The sequence below is a fragment of the Amborella trichopoda genome, chromosome 8 (genome assembly GCF_054954075.1).
Source record: "Amborella trichopoda isolate Santa Cruz 75 chromosome 8, AtrichopodaSantaCruz75HAP2 v2.0, whole genome shotgun sequence".
Lineage (NCBI taxonomy): Eukaryota > Viridiplantae > Streptophyta > Magnoliopsida > Amborellales > Amborellaceae > Amborella > Amborella trichopoda.
The window spans coordinates 40,031,716-40,052,229 of record NC_142343.1 but is presented as its reverse complement, the minus strand read 5'-3'; the positions used below and the strand labels follow the sequence as shown (position 1 = coordinate 40,052,229).

The 20,514-nt window shown below is 36.5% G+C and overlaps 1 protein-coding gene across 1 annotated transcript; it reads left to right on the top strand.

The window, feature by feature from the left end:
• Nucleotides 1-17,282: 17,282 nt before the first annotated feature.
• LOC18433507 (pyruvate decarboxylase 1) lies at nucleotides 17,283-20,514 on the top strand. The gene is made up of 7 exons (XM_006843593.4): nucleotides 17,283-18,040; nucleotides 18,157-18,320; nucleotides 18,430-18,991; nucleotides 19,116-19,204; nucleotides 19,314-19,431; nucleotides 19,531-19,719; nucleotides 19,982-20,514. Exons 1-7 carry the CDS (start codon nucleotides 17,516-17,518, stop codon nucleotides 20,153-20,155), a joined length of 1,821 nt encoding a protein of 606 aa, XP_006843656.1. The 5' UTR covers nucleotides 17,283-17,515; the 3' UTR covers nucleotides 20,156-20,514.

The window sequence follows — 20,514 nt, the reverse complement described above, 5'->3', positions numbered from 1 at the left end:
TTTCTCTTGACATGTGTTGACATTATGTGTGTTTGTGACGGAGAGATTATGTGTTAAAACGATCATGAATGGTGTTATCTCAATGTGAAGCTTGAGAGAGAGAGAGTGAGAGTATGCTAAAGCCATGGTTTTAAAAAATGGTTTGGTATGGATCGGCAATTTGGATTAGAGAATCGGTTGAATTGATCAGTTTTGGTTTACAAATTTTTTCAAAAATCATTATAATGTTTCAAAAATCTAGTCATTTAGGTTTGTCAAAGAAATAATGCAATTGATTGCATTATGGTTTTTAATTATTTTATTGAAAATGTGTAGATATTTAAAACTTGTCTAACGTTTGGGTGTTTGGTGTTCATTGCGTTCATTTCAAAGTTGGCAATGCATAAATAATTTGTTGGCTTTTTTATGGAAGAAATACGTCATGTAATAATAATAAAATAATAATAATAATAATCATCATCGTCATCATAGTTTTTTTCAATTAATTGGTTACATTAATCTTGATATGTCATTCTGATCTATTAAAGGTCATATTTTCAATGAGGTCATGAGTCGCCATATCTTTCTGAACTATTTTTAACTGTGTCATTTTTTTTTTATCTCTTGCCTTTTTAATCCTTCCATTGAACTCGTACTTGCTAACAGGTTATGTATTTAGTCGGAGCAATAAAAATAAAACACTACAGCGTTTAAATAGTTATTAGTGAATCCTCTTGTTTTTTGCATTAATTCTCCTTGTATTATTTTCCCTATTTGATGCTTTCTCCCATTTTTTATGAGTTGAATGTTGGTGAACAATGCCCATTATGTCTCTTATAATATTAAAAAAAATAGATAGATAAATCGTCCTCAGATTCACAATCGGTCCTCGAGGATTATTTGGAGCATTTTTTGAGCTATTGGCTTATATTAAATTAAACTTGATAACAAATATTTCGAAATTTTCAGTTAAAAAAATATGGCCATTGAACTTACAATTGAGTCTACTTGAACAAGCGTGCAAAAAATAACAACACGAGGTACAAATGAAGAGCATTTTTAGAACCTCATAAGGTTCGGCATCTTTTGGTTCCACCAGTAAATATCCCATACCAAAGATGTGGGATATGGGTGGCAACTGGTCGGGTACGAGTTGGGTCTGGCTGAACTAGGACCCGAGTAATATTTGGGTCCAGGTTTTGCAGATTCGATCTTTTGGGTTCAAAAATTGGATCCATACTTGAACCTGTCGGATCCCGGGTCTACCCATTCTATCCATTGCCACCCTATGACTATGAGTTTTTTTTGTTTGTCTCCTCTTTTTTTTCTTATCATCATATATTCATATTATTGGCAACATTTATAGTATCATACAACATTTATAAATACCCACATATACCCACACTCCTTATTGTTTCAATTAATAACTAGAAATTCTTAAGAAATGAATGTATTGGGTCCAAGTAATAACTAGAAATTCTTAAGAAATGAATGTATTGGGTCGGGTACGGGTCAGGTCCGGAAAGACCTAGATGCCAATAATATTTGGGTCCAAGTTTTAGACCTAGACCCGACCTTTCGAGTCCAAAATCAGGTCCATTGCTACCCCTAATGTGGGATAGACATGAAAGTTGAATTAGGTGATCTATTTTAATTTTTTTTCTTCTCAATGACTAGAACACTTACAATGGTCTAATCATAATAAATTCAACCCATAATAAATAAATAACCAAAAGTCTTTTTCACTTGCTGCCACTAATTACAACTTCTTTTATTTGATGAATAAAACCAACACGATGTTTTGGGAATAAGAAAATATAAGAAATAAATGCTGCAAACCATAAAGCAGGATGTCGGAAGATTATTTCAACCGGACTTAGAACACAACACATCGGGTTTCCTTCCTCCAATGGGGCATGGGATCAATGGATTTTCTTGGATATTCTAAATATGAGAAAGCACTGGCTAAAACCTTTTCACAAGATATGAGAGTAAGAATTTTATCAAGGCCTCAATGCTTTAGATCTATCTCATCAATGTCTCAATGCCTTAGATCTATATATAGAGCGTGATCTCCTCGATGTTCTCTTATAGGGGTGTACCCCCTATCTCAACTTTTAAAGAGAGATGAGAACTTAAGAGAGACAATCTCCCTAAGGGTGGCATGCCACCTTTTAGAGAGTAGAGAGAGTAGAGAGAGAAGTTAAGTGTACAGAGAATGAGAAATGGGGGGCCCACTTTCCAGGGCAATATGGTTTTATTGAGGATAGCCATCTCATAAATTGATCCAGTCCTATTGATCTTAGAAGTCATGTAGGGTGAGAGATCTAAGCTTTTAATTTCTAAGATCAGACATCATGATTTAAAGGATGATGCAGAATTTTATCCTTCAATTTCCTAAACATTTATCTCATTAATAAAATATATACTAAAATACTAGATATAATGTATCTAGACATAAAACTCTTTTGTTGTTTATATCTCTTTTAGAGTTCCCAATCTCTTAGGACCCACAGAGCATATCTTGTTTTTAAAATTGGCAGAGCATATCTTGTTTTTAAAATTGGCTTAGTCAGCAAGTCTTCTATTTTCAAACCATATCTTAAAACAAAATATTAAATCTATCTTAAAACAAGATAATAAATCTCCTCTAAATATAGAAGAACAAGATAACGGGGCATTTCATCCCCCCCTCAAAAAGTGGAGCGTCCAAGTTGGCTCCAAAAAAACTGGCATGCTAACTTGGGGCTCTTAGGTGGGTACCACAGGTGGGTCCCACGTGACCCCCTTAAAAAGTTGATTTTTTAAAAAATTGTTTTAGATTTTCAGAATATGTAAAATGGGTTTTTATTTGTCTCTAAATATTAAATATTGAAAATTGAATCTTTTTTAATTTTATAAATTTATTTTATAAAAATAAAATATTCAGAGAAATTTAAAAATTCAAATAATAATTTTAAAAATCAATTATCATTAAAATAAACGATCGTTCTAGGTTTAGGAACTTAATTTATTCTAAAGCACTCCATCTTCTACTATAGACTATAATCAACAGCTGCTTTCTCAAACTGACATTGACCTAGCTGTTCTCATGATTCATAAAACATTGTAGGGGTTATAATTGAGCTACCAAAGTCTGCAGGGGTTATGATTGAGCTACCAAAGTCAGCCAAAAGGCAAGGGGACATAATCCCAGCCTATGGATTACAGGTTGGCCCCTAGAGACAAACCCATTGGTCTACCGGATGCAATTACAGTTTTATGGTGCATAAGGGTAATCTCTCACATATGTGTCCGCTGCACCCTCAATGATGTCTTGCTTTCTTGATACAGCTATCATATGCACATGTCGTATGATGATCCAGTAATGAGGCTTTGACCCTCGTCTCTAGAGGCCAACCATCACACACAAGGGTCACATAATCTATTGGCTCACTCCCCTGATTACTCTGACCTCATCAAGGGATAACCCATAAACCCTCATTAATTTTATTTTCATAGACAGGTAATAGGGGTTTTCCAACTCAATTGGCCTAACTCTTAAGGTCATTCAGAGTATCGGCAAATTACATTTGCTTATCATAGTCAACATAGGACCACACTCCCACAAATGTTTAATTACAAGCTCCCATAAGGTCTTTAATGCCACTGAAACCCTACATCTGTCTTGAAAGGCCTTACAATATCTCTTTCTTATACTCTCATCCCTTAATTATAATATCTCTCAAGCATTTTTCACTTATTCTCTTATTACATTAATCTTGATGAACTCTTTCGTCATCACTACTTTCATAAAGGATTTATAGATGTAATGCTACTTTCTCTTTGTTGCTCGGATCGCTTCTCGAATGTGGCCTATTCCATCTTTTATGTCGCATCGCGAATCATAGATCTATTGTCGCAGAAGATCATCAAGTACCCTCATCGCATAAGGCCGTCTCTTCAGTAGCTCAAATGAGTTCTTTAATCAAGCTGCTCCCTTCTGTAGTCTTACAAATAGCGCCATATATTTGAGTTCCATGGGTGAACAATATTATTATAGTATGTTGTTCTAGCTGGCCTGTCCAACATAAGCAAGTGGAATGTTGAGTTTATCTGGATCTTTCATAATAGAATACTTGTATATCTAAATATCCAAGCAGCTAAAAAGAATCGTGGGACTATAACAGCTCCCATTCAATTATAACATATATAACATCTACTTTCTCAGTATTCTCAGGCTTATGTCAGGAGGTAGTATAGCAAGACTTATGCCAAAATAAATAGCTCAATGCTTATTGGTTTCGCAATATGCAATACCTTCCTGAATCACAAATGTTCTACCACACTAGCCTTCTTGGTAGTAAATTAGTGGCAGCAAGTGAGAACCACTCTGGCTATCTATTTATTTATTTATTATGAGTTGAGTTTATTGTAATTGGATCATTATAAGTGTTCTAGTCGCTGAGAAGAAGCAAAATTAAAAATTGTATACATCGTGCTAGATGACTTTGTCCAACTTTCATTGGCATCAGAGTCATCATGAATCAAAGGATGATCAAAACCTTATCCTTCAGCTTTCTAAACCTTTATCTCATCAATAGAAGATAATATTAAATACAATAGAGATAAAACTCTTTTCTTGTTTATATCTCTTTTAGAGTTCCCAATGTCTTAGCACTCACATAGTATATCTTGTGTTTTAAATTGGCTTGGTCAACAAGTCTTTTATTTTCAAACTATATCTTAAAACAAGATATTAAATCTCCACTAAATATGGAAGAACAAGATAATGGGGCATGCCATCTTGGCCTCCCCTTAAAAAGTGGAGTGCCCAAGTTGGCTCCACACAAAGTGACGGGCCAACTTGGGGCTCTTAGGTGGGCCCCATAGTTTTTCGTTAAAATTGTTTTGGCTTTTTAGAATATGTGAGATAAGTTTTTATTTGTTCTTAAATATTAAATATTGAAAATTGAATCTTTCTTAATTTTATAATTTTAAAATAAAATATCCATAAATATTTAAAAATTCAAATATTCATTTTAAAAATCAATTGTTATTAAAATAAACATAACCAAATAAGTTTGATGGGAATAAGATCCTTCCAGGAATAGGAACTTAATTTATTCTTAAGCACTTCATCTTCTACTATAAACTATAATCCACACCTGCTTTCTCAAACTGACTCGTCAGTTCATGTAGGGTTCAAAATTGGGCTAGCAAATTCACCTAATAGGCAAGAGGACATAATCCAAGTTTATGGATTACATTTTCTTCCCTAGAGATTAACCCATTGGTTACAAAGACTGGATGCAACCACCGCTCTATAATGTATAGGGGTAATCTTGTTGAGGATGAATGTCTTGTATTCTGAAGAAATATATCTGCCAAGGTTTAGATATATTTGTACATGGGATTTGAAATATATGAGACTTGATAGATATATCCATACAAGGGTATTTCGATAATTTGTACCATCTATCTAGGACTCGATATATATCGTTGCGATTGTGGTTCATCCAAAGTTAATGGTTAAGGGAAAAACACAGATCTCTTTGTAATTAGATAAAGATAAAAACAGAGAGGCGTGAGGAAGAGAGTGAATTGTAACCCTATTCTCCATTGTCAATAAAAAAAGCTCAAATCTCCCGTGGACGTAGGCACATTGCCGAACCACGTATATCTTTGCGTTGTGGTTGATTGTCTCTTTCTTTTGTGTTTGTTTCTTCTTTCTTATTTTCGTGGATTGCTTTTCATTTCCACGAATTGGTATCAGAGCCTACAAGGTTATTCCGCGTTCTGGGGTTTGCTACCACAATGACAGGAAAGGGCTCAAGCGTCAAGTATGACATTGAGAGGTTCAATGGAAAGAACAATTTCACCATTTGGCAATGACGGATGAAGGATCTTTTGATACATGAAGGTCTGGCTAAGGCTTTGCTAGGGAAACCAAAGAAACCAGCAAAGATGAACTTTGAAGAGTGGCAAGGGATGGAGGAAAAGGCGGTAAATACGATTCGTCTGAATCTCTCAGATGACACTTTGTATTATGTGGTGGATCTCGAAATTGCTCCGGAGGTTTGGACAAAACTCGAGAGTATCTACATGAAGAAATCTCTGACGAATAAATTGTTCTTGAAGAAGCAGTTGTATTCTCTTCTGATGGAAGAAGGCACCGATCTGCTTGAGCATCTCAACAAGTTCAACCAGATCATAAGCCAGCTAGCAAGCCTTGAGGTCGAAATCGAGGATGAAAACAAAACCCTACTTCTGTTGGCTTTGCTTCCAAGATCATACGATCACTTGGTTATGACTCTATTGTACGAGAAAGAGACTCTTGAGACGGACGAAGTTACTGCTACTCTTATGTTAAACGAGACAAGGAAGAAGACTAGTAGTATTAAATTTCAAGGAGAAGGTTTCTTTGGAAAACACAAAGAGAGTCATGAAAGGGGCAGATTAAATCAAAGGAGGTATGGAAGCAGAAGTTGGTCAAAATCAAAGGGGAATGACAAGTTTATTTGTTATTACTGCAAAAGGAAGATCATATGAAGAGAGACTACCCAAAAAGAAATGAGGATATAATGATGATAGAAATAGAAAAAACATCTGATGAAGCTAGTGTGGCCGATAGCTTTGATGGAGATGATGAAGATCTGCTCTCTATATCTTCAAGTAACAATCAATTTACTGATTTTTGGATTTTAGATTCTGGTTGTTCTTTTCATATGTGTCAAAATAGAAACTGGTTCGAAACCTACAAATCATATATTGGTGGGTCTGTTCTAATAGGGAATGATACGGTATGCAAGACCATTGAAATAAGAACTATCAAAATCAAGATGTTTGATGGGATAGCACGAACCTTATCAGATGTGAGGTATGTCCCATAATTAAAGAAAAACTTAATATCTCTGGGGGCTCTTGATTTGAATGGTTGTAAGTATACAGCAACAAGTGGAGTCCTCAAAGTTAGTAAGGGATATATGACTGTCATGAAAGGTCAAATAACTGTGAACCTATACAGGTTGATAGGGAATACAGTTACAGGTGGAGCTTCTATTACTATAGATATTGAGTCCAACACAGATGATACAAATCTATGACATATGTGTTTAGGGCATATGAGCGAACGAGGTATGATGGAACTTCATAAAAGAAAATTGTTGAAGGGTGTCAGAGCTTGTAAACTGGATTTCTGTAAGTACTGTGTTTTTGGTTAACAGTGCAAGATTAGATTCAAAACTGCAATTCATACGAGCAAGGATATACTAGACTATGTACACACTAATGTATGGGGGCCTTCACCAATCAAATCTAAGGGTGGGGCAGAATACTACATTGCCTTCATTGACGATTACTCAAGAAAGGTCTGGGTCTACTTTATGAAACACAAAAGTGAAGCATTTACGAAGTTTAAACAATGGAAAGCAGAAGTAGAAAGGAAGATATGAAAGAAACTGAAATGCTTGAGATAAATCAATGGAGGGAAGTACAAGTCTAGAGAATTTCAAGAATTCTGTAAAGAAGAGGGGATTGTACGTCACTTTACCACACCAGAAACTCCTCAGCAAAATGGTGTGGTTGGGAGGATGAACATGACTCTTTTGGAAAGAGTTCGTAGTGTGAGATTGAATGCAGATTTGAAGAAAAGTTTCTAGGCAGAAGCAGTTAACATGACATATTTTATCGTTAATAGGTCACCATCTACAGTGATTGATTACAAAATTCCATAGGAGATGTGGACAGGAAAGCCGGTAGATTACTCTATGTTGAGGATCTTCGGATGTCCAGCCTATGTCCATGTACGAAGTGGGAAACGTTCCAAATTATACTCTAAATCTAAGTAATGCATCTTTCTCGGTTTTGAGAAGGGAGTGAATGGAATCAAGCTTTCGGATCCTACTTCACATAAGGTTGTGCTTAGCAGGGATGTTGTGTTTGATGAATATCAAATTGTGAAGGCAATCAACATGCAAGATGATAAAGTGCAAGTAGATGAAAGTGATGAAGAAAGATCGACAGTCCAGGTGGAGTTAAAAGAGTCTGAAACACCAGAAGATGAAAAATCATCTAGCAGCATACCAGAACAGCAACAATCACATGGTGAACCCTATAGTTTGGCAAAAGGCAGAAAGAAGCGTGTTCACAAAGCCCTTGTGACATACGACTTTGAGGACATGGTAGCCTTTGCTCTAACTGTTGGTATTGGGGAAATCGACTCTTTCGAAGATGCTCTAAGTGATGCACAGAGTGACAAATGGATGACAGCCATGATGGAGAAGATGGAGTCTCTGAAAAAAAACAAGACTTTGGAGCTGATCAAGAGACCCAAGGGAAGGAAAGTGATTGGGTACAAGTGGATTTTTTTGGAAGAAAGACGCAGCAACAGAAAAGGAATGTGAGAGATTCAAGGCTAAGCTCGTAGCAAAGGGCTACACTCAAAACGAGGAAGTAGAGTACAATAAAATATTCTCTTCGATTGTCAAGCACACTTCAATAAGGTTATTACTTACTTTAGTAGCCATATTTGATTTGGAGCTAGAACAACTTGACGTGAAGACAACGTTTCTTCATGGTGATTTGGAAGAACAAATCTTTATGGAGCAACCTGACGGCTTCAAGGTACATGGAAAGAAAGATCAAGTTATCTTGCTCAAGAGATTGTTTTATGGTCTTAAACAATCTCCCAGACGATGGTACAAGCGCTTCGACTCTTTCATGGTGCGGATTGGCTATTCAAGAAGTGAATATAATTATTGTGTTTACTTTAAAGTTCTTGATGATAATTCCCTTATTCTCTTGATGCTTTATGTTGACGATATACTCATCGTTGCCAAGAATGTATGTGACATAACTTATCTCAAGTCTATATTAAGTTCTAAGTATGATATGAAGGATCTAGGGGCTGTTAATAGGATCCTTGGAATGGAGATTCATAGAGATAAAAGAGCAAGTAAACTCTGGGTAACTCATAAAAGGTATGTTAAAAAGGTGCTGAAGCGCTTCAACATGGAAAATGCCAAGTCAGCTAGCACTCCATTGGCGACTCACCTCAAGTTATCTGAACGGCAGTGTCCCACTACGGATGAGGAGATAGAGCAAATGTCTCAAGTGTCCTATGCTAGCGCAGTCAAAAGCCTCATGTATGCTATGGTTTGTAGCAGGTCGGATTTATCTCATGCTATCAGTGTTGTCAATCGATACATGAGTAATCTTGGAAGGGAACATTGGAATGCTATTAAGTGGATTTTTAGATATCTGAGCGGGACGTCAGATCTCGAAATTATGTTCAGCAGGAAGATAAGTTCTACAAAACTGGTGGGATATGTCGATTTCGACTATACTGGTGATTTAGACAAACGAAGGTCTACTATAGGGTATGTCTTCACACTTACAGGTGGAACTATTTCATGGAAAGCAATGCTTCAACCCACGATTGCCTTGTCTACGACAGAGGCAGAGTACAAGGCAGCAGTTGGGGCTGGAAAGGAGGCCATCTGATCGACTGATTTGGCTCGTGAGTTTGGAGTGGAGCAAGAAGGTATTGTATTGCATTGTGATAGTCATAGTGTCATAAATCTTCCAAAGAATCAAGAGTTTCATATAAGGACAAAACACATTGATGTGAGATATCACAAGATCAGGAAGCTTGTGTCAAAAAGAATCATTCACCTGAAAAAAATTCATACGAATGACAATTCTACAGATATGCTTACAAAACAGGTCACAAGCTTTGCTTGGACTTGCTTAATGTCTATCATTGTTGAGAGTGAGGGAAGCACCCCATGGTAGGTGGGTGTGTAGTAACGTACGTTTATAGAGGTACGGGGATGAATACATCTTCAAGGTAGCTCGACAAAATTCAAGCCAAAGTGTAGATTATTGAGAATTGATGTCTTGTATTCTGAAGAAATATATCTGTCAAAGTTCGGATATATCCGTACATAGGATTCGATATATCTAAGACTTGATATATACATATATATATATATATATATATATATATATATATATATATATATATATCCGTACAAGGGTGTTTCAATAATTTATATTATCTATCTAGGACTCGATATATATCGTTGCGATTGGGGGTTCATTTAAAGTTAAGGGTTAAGGGAAAAACGCAGATCTCTTTGCAATTAGATAAAGATAAAAACAGAGAAGCGTGAGGAAGAGAGCGAATTGTAGCCATATTCTCCATTGTCAGTAAAGAAGCTCTAATCTCCCACGGGCGTACGCACGTTGCTGAACCACGTATATCTTTGCATTGTGGTTGATTGTTTCTTTCTTTTGTGTTTGTTTCTTCTTTCTTGTTTTTGTGGATTGCTTTTCGTTTCCACAAATCTCTCGTATATGTGCATGCTGCACCTTCACTGGTGTCTTGCTTTCCCAATAAGGCTATTATATGCACACGTTGTGTGGTGGTCCAATGATGAGGCTTTGGCCCTCGCCTATAGAGGCAAACCATCATATATAAAGGTCACATAGTTCTTGGCTCACTCCCCTAAGCAAGTCCGACCTCCTCAAGATTTTCCATCTTGACTGGCCTAGTTCGTAAAGCCTAGTCAAATCATCGGCAAATTGCATTTGCCTATCACGATCCACGAAGGACTACACTCCCATTGAGTTTATGTTTCATTATGTCAAATATTTAATTACAAGCTCCCATAAAATATTTAATGACCACATAAACTCTATAAGACTTGAGAGAAAAAATGCATTCAAGCTGGAAGCCTTTGTTAGGGCTTTCATGGGTTGCAGATCGCTTGAAGAAAGGCACTAATATGCAGTAAAGTAGCTTTAGAAAAAATTCTATAAAGGTGACGGGACCACTTTTATATAATAAAATATAAAGCATAAATGTGTTGGGACCAATTTTATATAATAAATATGAAATAAGGAAAATAAAAATGAAGAATAAATGTGAAGTGGTCGGTTCTCTGATAGAATGGGCGGATCGGATCACCAATTTTTAAAACAAGTGGGTAATCAATTGGACTTATAGATCCGTTTTTTGAAAAGTTGTTTGGAAAAATGTTTGATTACTCTGCCCAGCCAGTTTGGACTTACCCAAGTAACTCGGGCTAGAGTATCCTCGGGTTAGGTGTCCAAATTGGGATCTTAAAAATCATAAAAAAAAAAATTATCAGTAATATACTTTTTATATTTCTTATCATTTTGTCAAAGATTGGAAAGTGTTTTGACCATGAATACTAATTTTTACATTCTCTTCTTTTTGGATTATTTCTAAAATACCCTAATTACAAATTGATTGGTTTAAAATCCATTTTCTCAATACTTTTTAAACATCATTTAGATGTGTTTTGCTTAATTTTACTTTAAAGATATTTTTCTACTTTTTAATTTTTTAACGTATTTGATTTTGAAGACTTTTTCGCCTCAGCCAACTCAGACCAAATTATTAGGACCCCGAGTCGCTTTTTTCCAACACTGATTCGGAAGTGACCAAAGGGAAACGGCTGTAGCGTACGCTTCCTTGTTTTTCACTCCTTGTACATGGCAACGGGTTGGTTCCTTAGTGTAATAATGTTCATTATTCTCCTGTAACATATCCCACGCCATATCACGACCTTCCATCATTTTAATCAACAGTAACCTAGTATAATAGATTACTGGAATAGAGTACTTTTTCATGGAATGATGGCCCTAGATTTATGTATTTTTTCACTACATGATTATGTTCAAAAGCAGAAAAAAAAAATGATTTTTGTTTTATAACACTTAGATCTCACCTTTCAAAGATTGGGTGACTTCTATTCAATTTTGAGGCATTATTTATTTGAAAAAATAATTTATAGCCCTGGGAACGTACTTTCTAAGTATGTGTCGCTCTTAAACATTTTAAACCACATCACAACCCCAATGAATTTTATTTTTGCTTATGCCTCCTTTTAAGAAAGTAGCTTCTCTAGGAGGCCAATACCAACCTTCGTGCATTTAAGATAGTTTATTTTTTAAAATTTGATATTTGAAATTTTAGTGAGAGAAACTATCTAAACAATTTTAGAGAGAGAGGAACTACCTCAAGTTTTGAATTTTAGACAGAGAGAAACTATATCAAAATTTGTAGAGAAAATTATTTCAAATTTTAAGTACTAATAAAAGAAACCATCTCAAAACTTTTAAAGTAATAAACTATTATTTAATGTGACAATAAATAAAGAAAAAAATATACAAAGAGACCATTTACTTTTAGTACAAAAATATCACAATCTCTCTTGTCCGCTCGATTTCAATTTGGGTGGTTGCAAGAGAGTCATTAGCTAGACTCTCAAAGTTAAAAAAAAAAAAAAAAAACAAAAACTCGAATTTTATGACATACCCCAAGCCACAATTTGACATCTAATGACTCGGAATTATTATGATATCCTTGTAACAAAAAGAAATGGTCTCATAGTATGCAATCCCATAAATAAATAACTTGAAATTTAAGATTGTTTTCCTCTCTCTAAAACCTTAAATTGAAGTTCTATCTCTCATAGTTAGCAAGTTGGAGAATATCAAAATATCAGCTCACCACAAAATCAAAATTAAATTGGTTTTGCTCGAAAAAGTTCAACTCAAATGTTCGGGGAAAAAATATTGTATGTAAAAGTATTGCAAATATATTGGATTGGATTGAAAAAATTGTTATGAAAAAATCAATTATATATGAACTTTTAAAATTTTAAAATTCTTATCAATTTAGAGTTCTTATGATTCCCCTCTAGTTTTTGCCTCATTTCTCTGATTTCCTCTCTCTTTCTCGTTCTTTGGGAAACTGGGTTCTGCCCTTTTTCTCTTTCTCGTACTCTGGGTAACTGGGTTCTAGACCATTTATATTTAGGAAAAGTATAGAATGAGACTGTTTACCTTTGGTACAAAGTGGTCATAATAAATCTTGACCATTGGATGTAAAATTGGGCGGCTGTATTTATTTCATTGAAAAAGCTCAAAGTTCAAAATATTTTTCTCGAACTTTGTGACATTCCCAAGCTATCAGATGGTTGTAAGTAATATTGATCTCCCTATTCCCTATTTCAAGTCAGATGGTTGTAAGTAATATTGATCTCCCTATTCCAAATGTAAATGGTCTCATTATATAAAATTTATTATAAAGAAGTCACAATCACTCTTACTCATTAGATGTAAAATTGAAAGCTGGATTATTCAATAAAGTCGAATTTTTTATTATTTTTTGAACTTTGAGTCTTTTTAATGACACTTTTGTAATCACCCAATTTGAATCCAAGAGACAAGAATGGTTATGCCCTCCTTGAATAAAAAGTAAATGGTATTTTTTTATATATATATTTTTTTAAAAGTGAATTTAACTCCTTTAAATGTTTTTTTTTCAAAATATTGTGTTTTTTCCCGTTATTTTAAAAATATACAATTTTAAAAGGATAACAAAAAATAACTATTTTTTGAAAAAACATATTTAAATCAGCAATTGCTAACTATGGTTTCTCTCTCTAAAATTTTTGAAGTTGTTAGTGTAGGGATTAGTATTGATATACATCATTATAGATACATATTAGCTTAGACATGTATCTGTATGGGTATATATCTCTTGATTATAATAATATTAGTTAGTAATTATGAATAACTGTTAGTATCTATCAAAAACTCTGTTATTAGCCATATATTTTTATGAAGCCTTGTATATTCTTTATCAATCAATATAATATACGAGGTCTTGTATATTCTTTATTAATCAATATACCGATAGTTCTCTGCATAATTTTGAGATTCTCATATGGTATCAAAGCCTTACGCTCCTCAACCTCAGATTTGAGCTCGTACTTCAAATCTGAAGCCGGGAAACTCTGCTCAATTATTGGCTTCGATTCGTGTCGAAAAGGATTCGTGCTGAAAATTCCCTTCTATAATTTGTGCTGGAAATTCCCTTTCTGTCAAGTCGTGTTTCAGTAGTGATTCATGCTGAAAATTCCCTTTATATCGAATCCTGTGTTTCGACTCTCCACCGGGTCATGACTCTCTGCCGAGTCGTGTTTCGATGAAACACTCTCTATCAAACAGCTGCTGCACCCTCTATGATGTTGTCTTCTTTTTTCTCTCACTAGAATTCGTGTACTGAAAAATTGCTGCCCCTCTCTGATGTTGTGTCTTTCTCTCTCAAGAATTCGTGTACCGAGAAAGCATATGTTCGTCATCAAGGTTGTGGGTTTTCTTGGAGAAGCGACGTTGTGACGAATTTCCCTGATTCAATCACTACATCGGCACAAAGGCGAATTTTCTTTTGTTAAGCGACCCTTACGGATTTTTTTCCTCTCTTGAGAATTTACAAAATTGCTTGTGAAGTCATGCGCTGCCTGTGTAATTGAGATTTACCTTTGCTTTGCAAATTTGATTCAATCACTACAAGTTTGCTTTGCAAGTTTGCTTCATGTTATCAACTTCGAACCGCTCCTGATGAATTGGAATAGGTTTCCACTCTTCGATCAACTTCGTAAACATGCCTTCTTCTGCTCTCTGCTAGGCCCTTTGTATCTTTTCTTCTTTGATGATTAGAGCCAACAGTAGGCAGGGAGGCCGCCTCCTCATCCAGCACTTGTGATGCCCTTTGGTCTTAACCAACTGTGGCTGTGTTGCCGAGCTTTGCTTATTCAGCAGTTTTGTATATCTTTGCTTTTGACTTAAGGAACCTGGGTGGCCTGGCATTACGTGATCCTCTCCTCAATACTATGTTGTCATCTCTGTAGTAGGGGACTATGTACTCACGTGGCTTTGGATATGAAAACCGTCTCGAAATCTAACTTTGAAAAATGGCTTTTTAAAACGGTCGATATGCTCCCTCTGAAAAACTTAATCTGCCCCATATGAAAAACCACCCCTTTGTTTGATTGTTTTTGCCTCTGGATCTTGATCTCACGGTCCAGATCTGTCTTAAATCTGTAGTGACCGATCGTGTTTTCATTTTATGATCTTTTTTGATGATCGAGTTTTTCGTTACTCAATCTTGTCTGATGATCGAGTTTTTCGTTACTTGATCATATCTATTCTGATCTGCGAGCTGTTGAATCAATCTTGCATCCAAACCGAGTTTTGTTGGCTCTTTAAAGGTGTCATTCTGTTTTCTCAGTTGTCTTGACTTTTTTTCTTCTATGGAGAAGATCTGGAGTTTTTTTGTATGATGGCTCAAATTTGTTCTTGAGGCTTGTTGATCTGCCACTGCAATTTATACTTGTTGTTCAAGCAATCTGAGTATGGATATCACTGCTTCTATTGATCATGTCATGCACTTGAAGACCCTAAAGAATTGTTTGTTTATGCAACTTATTGTTTAAACTCCAACTCTTTTGTGTCAAAGCATCTTGAGTTTGAAAGAAAATGTTAGCTTATCGTGTTAATATATTTATAGTGCTAATAATTATATACATCATTATGGATACATGTATACATATCTTTTTTTTTCTTTTTTTTTAATATAAAACAGGTAAAAACCCTAAACCAGTTGATTTAATTTTTAATTTTTTTTTAAGAAGTAGTTTTCCATTAGAAGAATAGATCTGAGTTACCCATGCACAATCAAAGGCGGTTATTCTGATGAGATTCTTCACTTTTTACACTTGTTTATGTTTTCGTTTTACCTAGGGGGGACAGGTCAAATCACTCCCAAAAAGTTGATGAGATGGTTGTTACTCTTTTTAAATCATTTACTCGTTCGATAAGGGGAAAGTTTATATTGAGTGGAGGCTCTATTCAATCAAATTGGAGCCTCTCTCAAAAATTTTATTAGAAGAAATTGTTTTGATGCTCAAATTCATCATCTCAATATCGAGATGGATAGACAAGATGAATGGACATGATAAAAACATGGATTTCAAGTTTTGGAATAGTAAATTTTGTAACGTAGTTTTGGATCGTCAAATTTTAAGATTTTCAAGTTTTCACATATCTCTTGATCTAAATTATTTTTTAAGCTTTAAATTTTGTAAATAAAGATGAAAATATATTTTAAGGCTATCAAAAAGATTTTCGGTATTGAAACCATATTTCTAGACACTGTTTGACGGTAGGCTCTAATTTGATTTTTTATAGCCTAGGCTTTATACAAACCGCAATTATTTGAAATAGGAATTTTGTTAACTATTTTATCAAGAAATGGGGTAAATTGTCATGGTTTCAATTTTCAAACTCTAAATAAGTGCAGTCATTTTTACCATTTTGCTAACCAAAATACTTGAGCTTGTTTTAGGTTCTAGTTTGTCTCTTTCTCAAAATATATTTTGTCTGTCTGTTTTTGTAATTCAAACTAAAAAAAACGTTCTAATATAATCATGTAAGTTTAGAATGCAGAATAAGAAGGGTATTGCAATCAATTATCATAAAAATTTAAGTGGGTTGAATTACTAAATTGTGTTAATTTATTTATAACTCCTTGAGGAAGTATTGAAATGATTTAAAAAACCAACTTTCTTCACAAAATTGTTGTTGTTACCACATTGTTAAGTTTTTGACGTGGTTTGGCCATTTGAATTATATTAAGTGGACGATCTACTCTACTAATTCGGATTTGCAATCACTCATTCTGCTCTTCTCCCTAGCTCTCCTCTCCCTAGCTCGCCTCTAGCCAATGATTCAAAATGTAGACCAGTGGCGCAGATTGTTCAGCTATAGATTTGCTTCAAATCTTAAGATCAGTGAGTCTAAATTGGTTTGAATCTATTATTCAAAAAATATTAAAAATAAATAAAATAAAATAAAAGTTAAAATATATATATATATATATATATAAATTTAAGTAGAAAATTTAAGTAGGAAATTAAGACTGGGTTTTAAACACTGCTTCTCCCTTCAATTTGGATCCTTCACGAAGCTTCGTGTCGGGAGGCGAGGCATGGAGCGGGAGGCGGCAATCAGTAACGCGTGGCCGCTGCATACATTTCCAGCGGCCAGGACTTTCTCTCTCTACAAAACTCCCCACTTTCTCACTCTAAAAAAAGTTTTCTCTCTCTCTCTAGAGAATTAAAATAATCCATGCAATTTAACGCAACCCACCGGGGCCCTCCCCTTATGCCTTCGACTTTCTCTCTCCAAAAAAAACCAGAACTCATATTTTCTCTCTCTACAAAAAACCAGAACTCATTTTATATTAAACCCCACCAAACCAGAACTCATTTTATATTAAACCCCACCACCGGTTGTGTGCCTTAAATCAAGCTCTACTTCACAATTTAAAAGGCTCGAAACCAAGGCATAAAAACCATCGTCAAATCCAACCCGCAGGTTTTAAAAACCGCTTACATTTCTCTCTTATCTCCTTATAAAGCCCACCACCCGTGTATTACAGTGAAAAGAGCGTTTTTAGAGAGAAAAAGTGCCTGTTTAAGAGAGAGAAGAGAACCCACTAGAGTGAGTCCCTGATCGAAGAGAGAAACATAATTCAGAGGGAGTTTTTAGAGAGAAAGTCCCGCTTCAAGAGAGAGAAGCGAGAGTGAGTCCTGATCGAAGAGAAAAACATAATTCAGAGCTGAGTGTGCATCCACCAGAGTCTAGAGAAAGAGTGCATCCATTAGAGAGAAGGATGGATATGACGATCGGCAGCATCGACACAGTAAAAGCAGAGAACAACAACGTGGGATTTCCTCCATGTCCATTCCCTGTGTCCGCAATCCAAAGCTCGACGAGCCCAACGAGTGTGAGCTCGGATTCGACACTTGGTCGCCACGTGGCTCGACGCCTGGTTCAAGTGGGTGTGACCGATGTCTTCTCAGTGCCAGGTGATTTCAACCTCACTCTTCTCGACCATTTGATTGCGGAACCATGCCTGAACCTTGTTGGGTGCTGTAACGAGCTCAATGCCGGCTATGCGGCGGATGGCTTCGCGAGGGCGAAGGGTGTTGGTGCTTGTGTTGTTACTTTCACAGTTGGGGGTCTCAGTGTTATCAACGCCATTGCTGGAGCTTACAGTGAGAATTTGCCAGTGATTTGCATAGTGGGTGGGCCAAATTCGAATGATTATGGCACGAACAGGATTCTGCATCATACGATTGGGCTGCCTGATTTTAGCCAGGAGCTTCGGTGCTTTCAGAATGTTACTTGTTACCAGGTCGATAGCTTTCTCTCTCTAAAACTTCACTCTTTGTGAAATTTGTTCTTATTCTTCTGTTTTGGATTTGTGATTTCTCGTATTCGTTCTTTTTCCTGAATCTTTGATGCTTGCAGGCTGTGGTGAACAATTTGGATGATGCGCATGAACTGATTGACACTGCTATCTCCACTGCTCTGAAGGAAAGCAAACCTGTTTACATAAACATAAGCTGCAATCTGCCTGCCATTCCTCACCCAACTTTCAGTCGAGAGCCGGTTCCCTTCTGCATCGCGCCCAAGTAAGTATTAAGGTTTCAGCATCTCTCCCTGTCTCTCCCTCTTCCCCTGTGTTTTTGGAATTTCAGACCCTTCCCTCTCTCTCTTAAGATATTTCACTGTATGTGATAGGGTGACCAATCAAATAGGCCTTGAAGCCGCCGTTGAAGCAACTGCCGAGTTCTTGAACAAGGCAGTGAAACCAGTACTGGTGGGCGGCCCGAAACTCAGAGTTTCAAAGGCAAGGGAAGCATTTGTGGAGCTTGCCGATGCTTGTGGCTATGCAGTGGCGATTATGCCATCAGCTAAGGGCCTCATCCCTGAAAACCACCCTCACTTCATTGGGACCTATTGGGGAGCTGTGAGCACTGCATTTTGTGCTGAGATTGTGGAATCAGCTGATGCCTATTTGTTTGCAGGGCCAATCTTTAATGACTATAGCTCAGTTGGTTATTCACTTCTTTTGAAGAAAGAGAAAGCGATTATTGTTCAGCCTGAGAGAGTGGTGGTGGGCAATGGCCCAGCCTTCGGTTGTGTTCTTATGAAAGATTTCCTCAAAGCTTTGGCAAAGAGGGTGAAACGTAATCCCATGTCCTTCGAGAATTGTAAGCGTATTTATGTTCCGGAAGGGGTGCCACTCAAGGGTGCACCGGGTGAGCCCTTGAGGGTTAATATCCTCTTCAGGCATATACAGGTGAGATGCTCTGTTTCCTCTCTTAAAAAAATTGTAGTTTGTTTCTCACTCTAGAGTTTCAATCTGTTTCTGGGTTTTTATTCTGTCTCTCACTCTATATTTTGGCTTCATCGTCTATTTGCAGGGCATGCTGTCTAGTAACAATGCTGTGATTGCAGAAACAGGGGATTCCTGGTTTAATTGCCAAAAGTTGAGGCTCCCTCAAGGATGCGGGTAAATCTCTCTCTCTCTCAACCTCACTCCCTCCCTTCCTCACTGCACACACACACACACAAACACGCACAGCAATGGTCCTCATGGCTTAATGCATGGTTTGTCACAGATATGAGTTCCAAATGCAGTATGGATCAATTGGTTGGTCTGTGGGTGCGACGCTTGGTTATGCTCAGGGTGCGAAGGATAAGCGAGTGCTTGCATTTATAGGCGATGGGAGTTTTCAGGCAAGAGCCCCACGACATGTGGTCATTTCTTTCTCTCTTAACTTGTTTTTGACTTCCCAATATCTTACCGTTGTTCTTTTGCCATGAGTTTGTTTTCAGGTAACTGCACAGGATGTTTCAACGATGTTACGGTATGGACAGAAGAGCATAATCTTCCTCATAAACAATGGGGGATACACAATAGAGGTTGAGATCCACGATGGCCCTTACAATGTTATAAAGAACTGGAATTACACCGCTCTCGTGGAGGCCATTCACAACGGCGAAGGCAAATGCTTGACAGCCAAGGTATATTATCTCCATCTTCTACTCTAATTAGAGTTGGCCAAAATGAGTGAGACTCAGTGAAGAAAATGTGAGGGAACCAATCACTGATAAAAGAAATTTGGGTTGTTTTCCATTTTGAATTTAAAAAAAGAAGGTTTGGGTCTTTTCCTCATGGCCGTAATGAGTGAGAATCAATCAGAGAACAGGAGATTTAGTGCATGGTTGAATGCAGTTGGGGGTTCTGAAGTATCAAACAATAAACATTGGGTGTTTTTCTTTGCAGGTTCGAACTGAGGAGGAGCTCTTGGAGGCTATTGAGAAAGCAACTAGCGAAAAATACACAGATAGCCTCTGTTTTATAGAGGTTATTGTTCACAAAGATGATACTAGTAAAGAGTTGCTAGAGTGGGGATCAAGAGTCTCTTCAGCCAATTGCCGGTCCCCCAACCCTCAGTAAATGGTGTCACAAGCGTTTTACCTCCTTCACTGTAATGGGGAGGCAGTAAATAAGAGTCGGGTTTTTTCAGGTCTTTTTCTGCTTAATTTTTTGTTGCATGTCTGTTGATCTAGCGAGATCGAGAGTCGAGTGTCCTTCTATGCTCAAAAGTGTAAATTGTTTCGGTGTTGGTTAGTGTTTTAAAATGCGGCCGCATCGCCGCATACGCGGCCGCATCATCAGAGTGCCCAACCATGATTAATCTTTTGTAATCCTGATATTTGATCATTCCTACTGATTATGCTTTTAGTATATGAATGGCTATTTATGGTGATGGATGATGAACTCATATTTAGGAAAAATATATATTTCTTTGGTCA

Bases quoted from the DNA above. Each gene is read 5' to 3' on its own strand.
- LOC18433507 (XM_006843593.4), top strand. From the start codon at position 17,516: ATGGATATGACGATCGGCAGCATCGACACAGTAAAAGCAGAGAACAAC. The intron at 18,041-18,156 runs GTCGATAGCTTT...TGATGCTTGCAG, and splicing joins AGAATGTTACTTGTTACCAG to GCTGTGGTGAACAATTTGGA. The intron at 19,205-19,313 runs GTAAATCTCTCT...GGTTTGTCACAG, and splicing joins AGGCTCCCTCAAGGATGCGG to ATATGAGTTCCAAATGCAGT.